Source organism: Rhinopithecus roxellana, chromosome 5 (genome assembly GCF_007565055.1).
Source record: "Rhinopithecus roxellana isolate Shanxi Qingling chromosome 5, ASM756505v1, whole genome shotgun sequence".
Lineage (NCBI taxonomy): Eukaryota > Metazoa > Chordata > Mammalia > Primates > Cercopithecidae > Rhinopithecus > Rhinopithecus roxellana.
Window position 1 is genome coordinate 31,701,596 of NC_044553.1, and position 17,156 is coordinate 31,718,751.

Genomic DNA, 17,156 nt, shown 5'->3' on the forward strand with positions numbered 1-17,156 from the left:
TGAGACTCTGTCTCTACAAAAAAAAAAAAAAAAAAAAAAAGAGAGAGAGAGAGGAAAACCTCCAATTGTAAACAACATGGCTGAACCTGGAGGATACTGTGCTAAATGAAATAAGCCAGACACAGAAAGACAAATTCTTCATGCTCTTACTTATATATGGAATCTAAGAAGAAGCTGAACTCACAGTAACAGAGAGTAGAATGATATTACCAGGGACTGTGGGGTAGGGGAAAGGAGTAGATATTGGTCAAAAGGTACAAACTTTCAGATACAAGGTAAGTTCTGGGGACCTATGTACAGCACAGTAACTAAAGTTAATAATAATACATTGTATACTTGAAATTTGTTGAGAGTAGATCTCAAGTGTTCTCACCATATATAAACACATAACTATGTGAGGTGATATATTAATTAGCTTACTTGTGGTAATCTTTTCACAATGTACATACATATCAAAACATCATACTGTATACCTTAAATATATGTAATTTCTGTCACTCATACCTAAATAAAATTAGAGGGAAAATATCTTCAAAAAAGTTCTCAGGCCAGGCACGGTGGCTCATGCCTGTAATCCCAGCACTTTGGGAGGTCAAGGTGGGTGGCTCACAGCCTGACCAACATGGAGAAACCCTGTCTCTACTAAATACATACAAAATTTGCTGGGCATGGTGGCACATGCCTGTAATACCAGCTACTTGGGAGGCTGAGGTAGGGGAATCTTTTGAACCTGGGAGGTGGAGGTTGTGTGGGCCGAGATCGCACCATAGAACTGTAGCCTGGGCAACAAGAGTGAAACTCCATCTCAAAAACAAAAACAAAAAAAAAAAAGAAAGTTCTCAGTACCAAAACATTTTTCAGTGTTATTTCTCTTTCAGATTTAGAGACAGGGTCTTGCTCTGTTACCAGCTATTTATAGGTGCAATCATAGTCCCCACAGCCTAGAACTCCTGGAGATCCTTCTGCCTCAGCCTTCCGAGTAGCTAGGACTACAGGTGTGGTATGGTTTGGATCTGTGCCCCTGCCCAAATCTCATGTTGAAATGTAACCCCCAATGTTGGAGAAGGGACCTGGTGGGAGGTGACTGGATCATGGGGGTGGGTTTCCCCCTTGCTGTTTTTGTGAGTGAGTTCTCATGATATCTGGTTGTTTAAAAGTGTGTAGCACCTCCCCACTGCTCTCTTCCTCTTTCTCCTGACATGTAAGACATGCCTGCTTCCCCTTCATCTTCCACCATGACTACAAGTTTCCCGAGGCCTCCCCAGCCATGCTTCCTGTATAGCCTGTGGAACTGTGGGCCAATTAAACCTGTTTTCTTTCTAAATTACCCAGTCTCAGGTAGTTCATTATTATTTATTTAGTTTTTGAGATGGAGTCTTGCTCTGTTGCCCAGGCTGGAATGCAGTGGCACCATCTTGGCTCCCTGCAACCTCCGCCTGCTGGGTTCAACCAATTTTCCCTGCCTCAGCCTCCCTAGTAGCTGGGATTACAGGCTCCTGCCACCACACCTAGCGAATTTTTGTAGTTTTAGTAGAGATGGGGTTGTGCCATGTTGGTCATGCTGGTCTCAAACTCCTGACCTCAGGTGATCCACCTACCTCATCCTCCCAAAGTGCTGAGATTATAGGCATGAGCCACCATGCCCTGCTCAGGCAGTTCTTTATAGCAATATGAGGACAGACTAAGACAAGGTGCAAGCCACCATGTCCTTTTTATTTTTTTATTTTTTTGTAGAGACAGGGTCTTGCTATGCTGCCTATGCCGGTCTTGAATTCCTGGCCTCAAGTGATCTTCCTGCCTCAACCTCCCAAAGTGCTGGGATTATAGACATGAGCCACCACACCCAGCTGTTCTCAGTGTTATTAATGTCATTATTTTTTAGTGTCATTATCCACTACATAAATTTCTTAGTTTATGAAATAATTATGAATACAAACCAATTTTATAGTAACTAGAAATTATATTAAATACATTTTAAGACTTTATGGATTATACTACTCACCATATTCTTCAAAAGTTCAGAGGCTTCCTTTATATTGTTCTTTTTTAAATTGTCAAAGACCAAATTTAGGCCTATGCCAATCAGCTCCTCAAGTTTTTGAGCAGAATGACTATCAATCCTGAAGAAAGTCTGTGCCTCTGGTATTCTGTTGTTTAAAATGGCATTGGCAATAACTTCCTAGGAAAAGAAAAACGTTTGCCTTTTAAGTTCGTTTTCATTTCCTTATTATGATTATCAACATGGGATTTATACATTTACTGAACATCTAACAAAGGAACTTTTATTTAAAATCTATTACTAGATTTGGAGTTAGGTTCAAGGGATATAAAATTGAATAAAACTAAGACCCTACACTCCAGGAACTAGTGGAAGACATACTGATTATAGTACTGTATGATAAGTGCTGTGACAAAAGTATCCCAGGGTGTTAGAGAGGAAGGTCCAGAAGAGGAACACCCTTAAATAAAAGTGATGACCACCCGCCCCGGTAGCCCTCCCACACAGGCTTGATAGTAGAAGTAACTAGTAACTGATGAGACAAAAAATTTAAAGACCAGTAAGTGTTTCACAGATATATTAAGAGGACAGGTGTTCCAAAAAGGCGGGGTATCATATGCAGAGGGACAAAGAAAAGAAACTGCATCAAGCCTTCAGGGAACTACAAATTACTCAATATAACTGGAGAGAGCAGCAGATGAGACTTGAAAGCAAAGCAGAGGATTCATCATGAAGAGCCTTGCATTTGAGTTAGATTTTATCCTGAAACTACGTGGAGCCACTGAAAGACTGTAAAAGCAAGATGTGATGTAATCAGATAGATATTTACAGAAAAATATCCAGGCAGCAATATAGAGAGTGGACTGATTCAAGCTCGAGATATTAAGGCATTAGAAGGCTACTACCAATAATCCACATGAAAAGAAATACTTACACTGAAGATCTAAACCCTAGAGAGAACAGAAAGGAGGCATTCTTAACCTAGGGCTTTAAAGAGATCTGTAAACCCCATTATGCCATATACAAAATTTATGTGTAAACATTCACATGCCTGTTTTTGGAAACAGGGTCTACAATTTTTATCAAAGTAAACTATAACCCCCTCCCCTGGCAAAAGTTGAAAATCAGTGATTCTGAGTAAAGACCACAGTCAGAGCCTTGCAGAACATTGAGGGAAACAGAAAGAGAAACCTGTGAAGGAGACAGGAAAAAGGAGACAAAAAAGTAGAAGGAAAAGTAAGTCATTTCTTTTTTTTTTTTTTTTGAGACAGAGTCTCACTCTGTCGCCCAAGCTGGAGTGCAGTGGTGCGATCTCGGCTCACTGCAAGCTCCGCCTCCCAGGTTCACGCCATTCTCCTGCCTCAGCCTCCGGAGCAGCTGGGACTACAGGTGCCTGCCACTACACTCGGCTAATTTTTTGTATTTTTAGTAGAGATGGGGTTTCATTGCGTTAGCCAGAATGGTCTTGATCTCCTGACATCATGATCCACCTTGCTCGGCCTCCTAAAGTGCTGGGATTACAGGCGTGAGCCACCGCGCCTGGCCAGTAATTTCTTGTTTTTTTTTTTTTTTTTTGAGATGGAGTCTCACACTGTCGCCTGGGCTGGAGTGCAGTGGTGCAATCTCGGCTCACTGCAACCTCCACCTCCCAGGTTCAAGCAATTCTCCTGCTTCAGCCTCCCAAGTAACTGGGACTACAGGTGCCCGCCACCACGCCTGGCTAATTTTTTTATATTTTTAGTAGAGACGGTGTTTCACCATTTGGTCAGGCTTGTCTCGAACTCCTGACCTTGTGATCTGCCGGCCTCAGCCTCCCGAAGTGCTGGGCCACTGTGCGTGAGCCACTGTGCCCGGATCATTTCTTCCTTTTTAAGGTTACAGAATGAATAAGAGATACAGAAAATGCAGTCACACCAGGTACTTTAATCCCTCCACCCCAAGAACAGCAATCTTAACAACCTAGAAGCATCTCAATCTTATCACTTTAATTCCCTATTGATTATGATCATCTGTGTTAAGCTGTTTTAGCATTTGTTTTTAAAATACCAATACCCTCCAGTGGGTAAAGGAATTCTTCCAGTCCCTAAGTCATATAGATGGTAGTAAATTTTAGTTGTATTATTATAACTTTTACTGTGGAGGAAAAAAAGGCAAATGGAAACAAATTTAACTGGCAAAATGTCTTAAACAGAATTTCAGATAGGACTAAAATTAAGTATACCTCTAAGTAATAATGTCATAAAATAAAAATTTCCAAAGATCTAATCAGCAGCAGCAATTCAATTTATCCAGAGGTCAGGCAGAATGCATGAGTCCAAAGCGCCAGGCTTGAGTCAATGAGGGAGTATTGCTAAGGAAGTGCCACTTCACATGGGTTTAGAGTTGTGTGTTTGTTACTGAACCCAAGTAGGCAGATCTAGCATTAAGAGGGAGCCTACTCATATTATTAAATAATATGGAATTAAATAAAGGAATTAAATAAACAGAGCTTGTAGACATTAATTTGAAGTCATAATCAGAAATCCCAAAACCGATAAAACCTAAAACCTTTGCCAAACATTCTGAATCACAAATGTATAGAGTCTGAATTGCTTTTTCCATTGTTTTCTCAGATCTTCTGAATCTAGCAAATAAAAGAAGTGATATTTACTCGTACTTGCCTCAAAGCTGAGTTTCTTCCATATATTGCTCTCCTTTACTGTGGGGACATTTTCATGTACATCATATTCATCTACAGCATCTGTTAGCTTCCAAGGAAACTTTATCATGAAGGTTCGAAGTTCATTAATGTAGCTAGTCAAAATATTCACTCCTTTTTGCAGATGTTCATCTAGTTCTATGGAAAATACCAATGTGCCAATTTGTATGTGTGTGTGTATAAATATAAACCATGAGCTGTTATAAAGAATTCTAAAGAAAGTCAAAATTCAAACTTGGTATTTTTAAATTTCAAACAATATGTTTGAGGATTTTCCTGTTTACAAGTAAGTAGCTCTGTATTTTAATATAACCCTTTCCTTTTCTTGTTCTTCATGATTAGTCCTGGGTCTTTCTACCAACTTTCTCAGTATCAAAACCCATTTCACTTACTCAATTACACACTGCCCTTACCCAAATGTAGTAAATGGCATGCCACCTGTTTATGCTGTGTCACCCAATAGCAGCACTTGTATCTGTTCTGACACAGGAACAGAATTGCCCCCTTCCTAGCTGCTATTCTTACCTTCAGTGTGAATAAAAAGCTCCTTTATTTGGTTGTTAAGGAAAGACAGTGTAAGATTAAGCAATTGTTCTGAAAAGTGTTTGCTTTGGGGTTCAGAATAACTTTCTCTAATTGCTGAGCAAAGTAAATCCAATGCTGGCATCAGCTCTTCCACATCTGAGAAAGAACCAAAGAAATTAACATGAAGAACACCAGGATTCTCACAATAAAATTAACATATCAAAAAATACCATGTTACAAGATTTTTAAACATAAAACAAGGACCAACGTCTTATTTTCAAAAAGCTCACAAAACTTTTATGCAGGCTTATTACCTGCAAAATTTAATGATTTTAATTATTAATAGTTATCATTTACTGGTATCACTGCTAACTACCCTTTTGCTGACCACCTATATCTTAAGTACTGTACTTGTTGTTTTATAAATGCTATCTCATTTATTCCTTTCAACAACTTAAGAGGTAGGTGTGTATTATATTCTCTTTCCATAGATTAAAAAAACTAAGGTTCAGAGACTTGCCCAAGCTAATTTAGAAAGTAAGTGGTAGGGCCAGGCGCGGTGGCTCACGCCTGTAATCCCAACACTTTGGCAGGCCAAGGCAAGCGGATCCCTTAAGCTCAGGAGTTCGAGACCAGCCTGGCTAACATGGTGAAACCCCGCCTCTACTAAAAATACAAAAATTAGCCAGGATGCTAGTGGGCGCCTGTAATCCCAGCTACTCAGGAGGCTGAGGCAGGAGAATTGCTTGAACCTGGGAGGCGGAGGTTGCAGCGAGCGAAGATTGCGCAACCGCGCTAAAGTAGCCTGGGCAACAGAGTGAAAAAAGAAAAAGAAAAAGTAAGTGGCAGGGCCAAAATTTGAATTTAAGCCTGTCTGATCACAAAGCTATTCCGTGCTAAACATTCAAGTGAAAGCAAGAAGTGTGGGCCCCTGGATGTTTTATCTGCAGCTTAAGGCTCTAATTAAGTGATTCCTGTTTGTCTCAGCACTGCTCCCCACTTAGGATTACATCTGTGAGATGTACGAGAATTATGGGAAACAGGTTTTCCCCCTAGGAGAGCAAGTAAGGCTATTCCCAGTGCTTCTCATTCCAGACCCATCTCCACCCTTTAGAGCTGAGCAGTGCAGGTGAGAGTGGAATGAGGCGAAATCACTAACCACCAAAGAACAGAAGTGAATAATGACTCTACAACTGCTGATGGAGCCCTGCTCAACACCAAAAATCAGGCCTTTTTCTATAAATTCAAGCAGTTTTTAAAACATCAGAGCATTAGAAAAGCTGGCAATTCAAGAAAGAGGAGACCAAACTCTACACTCAAAACAAAATAGAATCTGTGTTTTTGTTTTTTTGAGACGGAGTTTCACTCTTGTCCCCAAGGCTGGAGTGCAATGGAGCGATCTCGGCTCACTGAAACCTCCGTCTCCTCGCTTCAAGCGATTCTGCCTCAGCCTCCTGAGTAGCTGGGATTACATGCATGCACCACCACACCCGGCTAATTCTTATATTTTTAGTAGAGATGGGGTTTCACCATGTTCATCAGGCTGGTCTCGAACTCCTGACCTCGTGATCCGCCCATCTCGGCCTCCCAAAGTGCTGGGATCATAGGCGTGAGCCACTGCACCCAGTCTGAGAATATGTTTTTAAAAGAAAATATCTTTCCACCATATATGAGATTTAGGGAGAAAAAAAGAAAACATCCAATTCATTTTCTCAGTGAAAGCTACTACTACATCAGTGGAAAAAGAGCAGGTTGTCATTTTCTCCATGTAAGTAGACTACAAATTGGTAAAACTTTTGAAGGACAATTTATCAAGGTGTTTAAAAATATAAATTGTGCATACTCTTAAACCTGGAAATTCCAGGTCTAGAATTTAATAATTCTAGTAATATAAGTAAATGATTATATATATGTGAAATTACACACATACAGCATTTCTTACACACTGCTAATAGCAAAGAACTGGAATAAATCTAAATGTCTAACAGGAGTTTGGCTTGGCAAATTATGGTACAGCCCATACAATGAAATTCTGTGTCATCATAATTAGTAAGTATATATTACTAACAAGAAAGATGTCTATAGTATGAAGTGGGAAAAAACAGATTATAAAACCGTATTTACAGAGTGTCAAAGAACAAAATTACAATAAATTTAGATTAAAGATCTCAATTGGTTTTATTGCAATTCTAGAATGTGGCAACACTTAATTTCATAACATGGAAAAGGTATTCTAGTGAGTTGAGCAGAGGGGTTGGCTTTATAGATAGAAGAGCTGAAGAAGGCAGAAGCAAAGAAAAAACAGCATATTGGTTGTTTCAAAGCTACTTTTTTTGTAAGATGAAGAGAGAGAATAATAGAAAAAATACTGATTATTTAACATGAAGCTACTTCAGGCTTTTTTTCCAATTAAAAATAGAGGCAGAGTCTCATTATGTTGCTCAGGCTGGTCATGAACTCTTGGTCTCAAGTGATTCTCCCGCCTGGGCCTCCTAAAGTGTTGGGATTATAGGCGTGAGCCACTGCACCTAGACTTTTTTTTTTTTTTTTTGGAGACAGAGTCTCACTGTTATCCAGATTGGAGTGTAATGGCATGATGACGGCTCACTGCAGCCTTAACCTCCCAGGTTCAAGCAATCCTCCTACCTCCCTTTCCTGAGTAGCTGAGACCACACATGCACACCACCACACCCGGCTAATTTTTAAATTTTTTGTAGAGGTAAGGTTTCACTATATTACCCACGCCAGTCTCAAACTCCTGGGCTCAAGAGATCCTCCTGCTTCAGCCTCTGAAAGTGCTGGGATTACAGGTATGAGCCACTGCACCTGGCCTACGTTACTTCTTTTACATAAAGGTTATGTCGGCCGGGCTCGGTGGCTCAAGCCTGTAATCCCAGCACTTTGGGAGGCCGAGACGGGCGGATCACGAGGTCAGGAGATCGAGACCATCCTGGCTAACATGGTGAAACCCCGTCTCTACTAAAAATATAAAAAACTAGCCGGGCGAGGTGGCGGGCGCCTGTAGTCCCAGCTACTCGGGAGGCTGAGGCAGGAGAATGGTGTAAACCCGGGAGGCGGAGCTTGCAGTGAGCTGAGATCCAGCCACTGCACTCCAGCCTGGGAGACAGAGCCAGACTCCGTCTCAAAAAAAAAAAAAAAAAAAAAAGATTATATCAGAAGGAACTTCATTATCACGCTGATTCAAGATTGAAACTGGACTGTTTGGGATTATTGGCTCTCTCCTAATTTCTCCCAATGTCAGAAGACCACCTTATTTTAAGTTTGATGCTATGGAACTTTAGCATAGTTGACTCCACTCTGATTTCTGTTCTGGTCTGATGGGGCCTAGTACAGCTCACACCAAAACAACGGCCTCCATAATTTTTGTTTAACAAGGGGAAAATATACTTTATTACCCTGTTGTCCTAAGGAGAGAATTTGCATGGCTACCTGGTCCAAGAATAAAAGTTAGGCTTCCTATTTGTTAAAAAGGAAAGCCAAAATCTTGAAAAGTGTTGGTAACGTGGCAAAAAAGCAGAGAAGTCCGGGTGAATTTTTTTTTTTTTTTTTTTTTGAGACAGTCTTACTTTGCAATCAGGCTGGAGCGCAGTGGCACAATCACAGATCACTGTAGCCTAGACACCCTCCAGACTCAAGCAATCCTCTGCCTCAGCCTTGCAAGTGGTTGGGACTACAGGATGTGCCATCATGCCCAACTAATTTTTAAACTTTTTTTGTAGAATGGGGTCATGCTATGTTCCCCAGACTGGTTTCAAATTCCTAGACTCAAGCGATCCTCCCAGCTTGCCCCCAAAGTGTTAGGACTACAGGGCGAGCCACTGCATCCCGCCAAAAATTCTTACAACATATCGTAATCCACAACTGTCAATACACATCTCAGATGGTTGCAAGGGCAGGCAATTTTCCAAATAAATGTTTTTCTGTTGTGTATAAAACTGTCTTGAATTTAAAAGATTGTCTCTTCCATGCATACTAAAAATAGAGTATAGTACAAGATATGAGCAATAAATAGCCCATATAGTATGAGGACATTTAAAGAATCAGATAACACTGCCAAATTTCCACATAGTTGTCCAGGCATGGTGGCTCGCACCTGTAATCCCAGCACTTTGGGAGGCAGAGGATTGTTTTGAACCCAGGAGTTTAAGACCAGCCTGGGCAACACAGTGAGACCCCATTCTCTACAAAAAAATAGCTGAGTGTGGTGGCATGCACCTGTAGTCCCAGTTACTCAGGAGGCTGAGGTGGGAGGACTGCCTGAGCCCAGGAGGTGAGGCTGCAGTGAGCTGTCATTACACCATTGCACTCCAGCCTAGGCAACAGAGTGAGACTGTGTTGCAAAAAAAAAAAAAAAAACAAAAACAAAAAAAAAGAAGAAGAAAGTTTCCAAAAAGTATATAAAATCCCATGACTAAGTTTTGGCAAGTAAATGAGTCACCAGAAACCACAAGATCATAATTTGAAAATTATTTAAGAAGATCAAATGATAAATACGAATGCAGAAATCTTTATTCCACTTACTTCTTAAGTATAAATGGGATGAAAAGTGATCAAACTGATCAGATACAGAAGATTTTGAGGATGGATTAAAAAGATTTTCCTTGCTCTTCAAAAAGAAATTTACTGTGTCCAGCTGACGATTTTCTATCCCAGCCTGAAATGAAGAGGAAAATAAAAATCAGAAAAAAATTACAATAGGGAAAAAAATCAGGATTCAGCTTTTTAAACAAACTTTAGAATTTAATTTAATGTGGTGAGACTACAGGAGGCAAAAGACTGCATGAGTACCTGGGCTCCAGTGAGGATTTTGACAATGACTGATTATGCAATCTGGGGCAAGACTCTCTAACCTTTTCTTTTTTTTTTTTTTTTTTTGAGTCAGAGTTTTGCTCTTGTTGCCCAGGCTGGAGTGCAATGGCATGATCTTGGCTCACTGCAACCTTTCTCTCCTGGGTTCAAGAGATTCTCCTGCCCCAGCCTCCCAAGCAGTTCAGATTACAGGTGCCCACCACCATGCCCGGCTAGTTTTTGTATTTTTAGTAGAGTCAGGGTTTCCTCATGTTGGCCAGGCTGGTCTCGAACTCCTGACCTCAAACGATCCACCTGCCTTGGCCTCCCAAAGTGCTGGGATTACAGGTACGAGCCACTGCGCCTGGCCCAATTTCTGCTTCAATAGAAACAGGTGGTTATTAGACTACAAAACCTTTCCAGCTCTACCATTTTATAATTTTAAAACAATTCAAAACTAAATATTAGGGATTACCCTTACAATTAAGTTATATTCTATTTGAATTAAAATGTTATGGCAGTACAATATAAAGTCGTACTCTTGTCACCCAGGCTGAGGTACAGTGGCATGATCTCAGCTTACTGCAACCTCTGCCTGCCCAGCTTCAGCGATTCTCGAGCCTCAGCCTCACCACACCCAGCTAATTTGTTGTTGTTGTTGTTGTTGTATTTTTAATAGAGATGGGTTTCACTGTGTTTGGCTAGGCTAGTCTCGAATTCCTGGCCTAGAGTGATCCACCCAACTTGGCCTCCGAAATTGCTGGGATTACAGGCATGAGCCACTGCACCCAGCCAGATTCTCAGTTGTCTTTTTTGAGACAGAGTCTTGCTCTGTCGCCCAGGCTAGAGTGCAGTGGTTCAATCTTGGCTCACTGCAATCTCCGCCTCCTGGGTTCAAGTGATCCTCCTGCCTGAGAGTCCCAGGTAGCTGGGATTACAAGTCTGAACCACTACACTCAGCTAATTTTTGTATTTTTAATAGAGGTGGGCGGGGGCGGGGGGGGGGGGTCTCATCATGTGGGCCAGGCTGGTCTCGAACTCCTGACCTCAGGTGATCCTCCCGCCTAGATCTCCCAAAGTGCTGGGATTACAGGCGTGAGCCACCGCACCCGGCCACATTCCATATTTTTAATGAACAAAAATAAAATAAATGTATTTTTTTTCTTTGCAGTATGATGGCCAGGTGTGGTGGCTCATGCCTGTAATCCCAGCACTTTGGGAAGCCGAGGCAGGTGGATCACCTGAGGTCAGGAGTTCAAGACCAAGCCTGGCCAACATGGTGAAACCGCGTTTCTGCTGAAAATACAAAAATGAGCCAGGCATGGTGGCAGGTGCCTGTAATCTCAGCTATTCAAAAGCTGGGGCAGGAGAATCGCTGGAACCCAGGAGGTGGAGGTTGTGGTCAGCTGAGATCGTGCCACTGCATTCCAGCCTGGGCGGCATAGCAAGATGCTGTCTCAAAAAACAAAAACAAAACAAAAAGGAGCATGTGGCCTGAGAAGCCTAAAATATTTACTGTCTGATCCTTTATAAAGTTGGTGGGGCACGGGGCTCATGCCTGTAATCCCAGCACTTTGGGAGGCTGAGGCAAGAGGATTGCTTGAGCCCAGGAGTTTGAGACCAGCCTGGGCAACATAGTGAGACAGATTTCTAAAACCTGTAAAAAGGTTTTAGAAAAAAAAAAAAAAATTAAACAAAAAAAAATTAAAAAGTAGCTGGGTATGGTGGCGCACACCTGTAGTCCTAACTACTGGGGAGGCTGAGGCAGGAGGGTCTCTTGAGCCCAGGAAGTTGAAGCTGCAGTGAGCTGTACTTGCGTCTCCGTACTCCAGCCTGTGCAACCCTGTCTCAGACAAAAAAAAAAAAAAAATATATATATATATATAGAAAATATATATATATATTTAGAATATATATAATATATATTTATATATATATGTTTTCTATATATATATATATAAAAAAAAAAAAAAAAAAAAGGGCCGGGCACAGTGGCTCACTCCTGCTCACTCCTGTAATCCTAGCACTTTGGGAGGCCAAGGTGGGTGGATCACCTAAGGTCAGGAGTTCGAGACTAGCCTGACCAATATGGTGAAACCCTGTCTTTACTAAAAATACAAAAATTAGCTGGGTGTGGTGGTGTGCGCCTGTAGTCCCAGCTACTCGGGAGGCTGAGACAGGAGAATTGCTTGAACCCGGGAGGTTGAGGTTGCAGTGAGCCAAGATTGCGCCACTGCATTCCAGCCTGAGTGACAGAGCAAGACTCCATCTAAAAAAAAAAAAAAAAAAGAAAAAGAAAAAGAAAAAGAAAAATTTGCCACCCTTAGCATAAAGCATTGTGCATAAGAATCACCTGGAGAATTTCTCAAGTTGTGGATTGCAAAGCCCTGCCCCAGACTTTCTAATTCAATACATATTGGGAGGGGCCTGACAATTTGTATTTCTAATCCATAGGTCATGGTGAGCTGCTGGTCCAGAAACCAGATTTTGAGAGCCAATGGGCCAAAGGTCTAGGTGTTAATATACCAAGGGAGGTGAGAGATATTGGGGGGAGTTATGTTGGAGGAAGAAAAGACAGGACAAACCTAGGGTCCATGTGAGGTGACACCCACCAAAAAAAGATAAACTAGAAAAATTACTGGTCCCAGAGGGAGACTATAAACAAGCTATACCTTTGTTCTGAGTAATGGGAGTAAAAACTAAATTATCAATGAATATAATATTCTTGTTCTTATGATATACATACTAAAGTACTTAAGAGTGAAGGTTATAAAGTTTGCAATTTCAAAATGGTTAAGCAAAAAAGAAAAAAAAAGGTGCAATTAAAACAAATGTGGTTTCATCCTGGCTAATATGGTGAAACCCTGTCTCTACTAAAAAATACAAAAAATTAGCTGGGTGTGGTGGTGGGTGCCTGTAATCCCAGCTACTCAGAGGCTGAGGCAGGAGAATGGCGTGAACCCAGGAGGCAGAGCTTGCAGTGAGCCAAGATCGCGCCACTGCACTGCAGCCTGGGCAACAGAGTGAGGCACCGTCTCAAAAAAAAACAAAAAACAGATGTGGTTTGGGAGGTGGGCAGGTCACTTGAGGTTAGGAGTTTGAGACCAGCCTGGCCAACATGGTAAAACCCCATCTCTACTAAAAATACAAAAATTAGACAGGCGTGGTGGTGCACACCTGTAATCCCAGCTACACTGGAGGCTGAGGGAGGAGAATTGCTTGAACCCAGGAGGCGGGGGTTGCAGTGAGCAGAGATCACCTCATTGCACTCCAGGGTAGGCGACAGAGCAAGACTCCATCTCAAAAAAAAAAGACACAAATGTGGTAAAATGTTAATAGTTGGTGAATCTAGGTGAAATTTAACTTAATGTTCATTTTACTAATTTTTGAAGTTTTTCTGCAGATTTAAAAATTTTCAAAATCACACATATAAAAACAATGACCAAATAGTAATTCCAAAAATAAAAATTTAAATTACAAACAGATGTGTTTAATAGCAGATTACACACAGGTGAAGAAAGAATTAGAGCACTGGGAGATTATGAACAAATTATCCACAATGTAACAAAGTCTCATAGTGGTTAAGAAGGACTGAGCAAAGTGTCAACTGTCTAACTACTTCTGATTGAAAGACCAATGTGACACATGGAAAATACATTTTGTTTTCCTTTTTTTCTTTGGAGACAGGATCTCGCTCTGTTGCCCAGGCTGGAGTGCAGTGCCGCAATCTCACTCAGTGCAACCTCCACCTCCTGGGTTCAAACGATTCTCCTACCTCAGCCTCTCAAGTAGCTGGGATTACAGGTGTGAGCCACTATACCTGGATAATTTTTTTGTATTTTTAGTAGAGATGAGGTTTTTGCACGTTGGCCAGGCTGGTCTCAAATTCCTGAACTCAAGTGATCTACGCACCTCGGCCTCCCAAAGCGCTAGGATTACAGGTGTGAGCCACTGTGCCTAGGCTGAAAATACATTTTCAATTTTCAAGCACATGGAACTTTTATTAAAACTGAGTAGTCACGTGCCACATAACAATATTTCACTCAACAACTGGCTAAATTTACAATGGTGGTTCCCATAAGATTATCATAGAGCTGAAAATTCCAAAAGCCTATTATTTGCTATACTATGCTTTTGTTATTTTAGAATGTACTCCTTCTACTTCTTTTTTAAGCTAGCTATAAAACAGGCCCAGGTAAGTCCTTCACGGTATTCCAGAAAAAGGCGTATGAGACCATAGCTCCATGCATGTTACTGCCTCTGAAGATTGTCTTGTGGGACAAGATGTAGAGAGGTGGAAGACAGTGATATCGATGATCCTAGGCCTAGGATATGTATGTGTCTGTGTCTTCATTTTCAGCAAAAAGTTTAAAAAGCAAAATAAATGGTGAAAAATGAACCTAAATACATAATAATATCTAATGTGGTTAAAAAAAAAACAACAATAACATGAATAGGCTAAGAGTAAATGAAGTTAAAGCATTCAACGGACCTGTGCTATTCAAAACAATTAGTTATTAACTGTAGATCTGAGCTGGGCGTGGTGGCTCATGCCTGTAATCCCAACACTTTGAGAGGTCGAGGGGGGGTGGATCACTTGAGGTCAGGAGTTCAAGAGCAGCCTGCCCAACATGATGAAATGTCTCTACTAAAAACAGAAAAAATTAGCTGGACATGGGGGCAGGCACCTGTAATCCTAGCTATTCGTGAGGCTGGGGCACAAGAATCACTTGAACCCAGGAGGCGGAGGCTACGGTGAGCCAAGATCATGCCACTGCACTTCAGCCTGGGCTACAGAGTAAGACTCCATCTCAAAAAAAACAAAATAAAACAAACCAAAAAACAAAAAAACCACACACAAAACAAAAAAACAAACTTTAGATCTGATAATTTAAGTATGTACATTATATTTCCTAGGATAGCTTCTAAAAGAACAGAAAGTGAGTATTTAACTTCTAAACTAGTAGAGGGCACAAAGGAGCTCCTGGAATCCTTGTGATGTTTTATTTCTTGACCTGGATGGTGGTTATAAGAGTTTTTGCTTGATATTTGTTAGCCAGGGCAGTGGCTCACGCCTGCAATCCCAGCACTTTGGGAGGCCAAGGAGGGCGGATCACCTGAAGTCTGGAGGTCAAGATGAGGCTGGTCGACACGGCGAAACCCTGCCTCTACTAAAAATACAAAAATCAGTTGGGTGTGGGGGTGCATGCCTGTAATCCCAGCTACTAAGGAGGCTGAGGCAGGAGAATCGCTTGAACCTAGGCTGAGGAGGTTTCAGTGAGCTGAGATTGCACCACTGTACTCCAGCCTGGGTGACAGTGAGACTGTCTCCAAAAATAATAATAATCATAATAGTAACTATTATTATTTGTTAAACTGTATTCTGCGTGTTTTTACACATTGTATTTCACAATACAAAAATAAAAATGTATTAATGTGGTTCATTACAGTAACAAATTAAAGGAGATTATTCATATAATTATCTCGATACAGAATAAGCATTCGATAAAAATCCAATACCTATTCATGATAAAACCTCATAGCAAGGAACATAAAAGAGAACTTAACCTTATAAAGGGTATCTTAAAACACACACACACACACACACACACACACACAGATGGAGAGACAGAGAGAGAGAGAGCATGTGTGCTCTACTGAGGAATAAGGCAAAGATTACTTCTGGATAATGTTATACTAGAGATTCTAGTACCTCAATTAAGAAAAAAGGTGGTGGCTAGGCATGGTGGTTCACACCCGTAATCCCAGCACTTTTGAAGGCTGAGGAGGGAGGATTGCTTGAGCCAGGAATTTAAGACCAGCCTGGGGCACATTGCAAAACCCCGTCTCTACAAAAAATAAAAAAATTAGCTGGGTGTGGTGGTGTGCAACTGTAGTCCCAGCTACTCGGAGGCTGGCATGGGAGTATCCCTTGCACCTGGGAGGCAGAGGCTGCAGTGAGCCAGGACTGTGCCACTGCACTCCATCCTAGGTGACAGAGTGAGACCTGGTCTCAAAAAAAAGTGTTAAAAAGTATATACAAGGATTTGAAAAGGTGAAAGAAAACTATACTATTCTGATGTTATATGCATATTGACTATATAGAAAACGCAATAAAATCTAACAGATAAATTAGGATTAATTTAACAAATTTGCTGGATATAAAAATCAACACATAAAAATTAATTATATTTCCTTATACTGTCAATTAACAAAATGTAATTTAAAAAATACCACTTAGGGTTGGGCACAGTGGCTTACACCTGTAATCCCAGCACTTTGGGAGGCCGAGGCGGGCAGATCATGAGGTCAAGTGATCGAGACCAGCCTGGCTAACACGGTGAAACCCCATTTCTACTAAAAATACAAAAAATTAGCCGGGTGCGGTGGCACATGCCTGTAGTCGCAGCTACTTGGGAGGCTGAGGCAGGAGAATCGCTTGAACCCGGGAGGTAGAGGTTGCAGTGAGCCAAGATCACACCACTGCACTCCAGTCTGGATGAGAGAGCGAGACTCCGTCTCAAAAAAAAAAAAAACCACTCAGAATAAACAATAAATATAGTATTTAAATATATACACAACACACACACCACAAATAAAGGAAAAGATGCCAAGCTTTTAATGGAAAAATTGTAATGTTTTATTGAAAGACGTTAATGAAGACCCACCCCCCCCCAAAAAAATGACGAGACTGTGGATATGAAGATTAAATATCCTAAAGATGCCATTTCTTCCCAACTTGATGTATAGATTTAATGTAATTCTAATATAAATCCTAAAAATTTTTCATGAAACTTGACAAGCTAATCCTAAAAATTAAAGATTAAGGAACAGACAACAGTAAAGTCACCCCTGAAGAATAAGGGAATTTGCCCTAATTAAAATCCTAGATAATAAAGGCAAGATGGAATTGGCCTAAGGAAAGACGTATGAACAGAATAGAGAGGTCAAAAACAAACTCATGCATATGTGGAAACTTAATATATGACACTCAAGGCATCAGTGGTAAAAGACAATACTTTTTTTTTTTGAGGCAGAGTCTCATTCTGTCATCAGGCTGGAGTGCAGTGGCGTGATCTTGGCTCACTGCAACCTCCGCCTCCTGGGTTCAAGCGATTCTCCTGC

General features: G+C 41.0%; 1 protein-coding gene across 6 annotated transcripts in view; it reads right to left on the reverse strand.

The window, feature by feature from the left end:
• The window catches only part of SPG11 (SPG11 vesicle trafficking associated, spatacsin), a 104,018-nt gene that overhangs the window by 63,027 nt on the left and 23,835 nt on the right, over positions 1-17,156 (reverse strand). For all 6 annotated transcript variants that reach the window (XR_750348.2, XR_750347.2, XM_010385230.2 and 3 more), the window contains exons 8-11: positions 9,765-9,897; positions 5,223-5,378; positions 4,660-4,835; positions 2,003-2,179 (exon numbers count right to left, since the gene is read on the reverse strand). Coding sequence is in view for 4 of the 6 variants with exons in the window: in XM_010385230.2 (XP_010383532.2) it covers positions 2,003-2,179; positions 4,660-4,835; positions 5,223-5,378; positions 9,765-9,897 (642 nt within the window). In the remaining 2 variants the exon portion in view is untranslated. The remainder of the gene's footprint in view (positions 1-2,002; positions 2,180-4,659; positions 4,836-5,222; positions 5,379-9,764; positions 9,898-17,156) is intronic.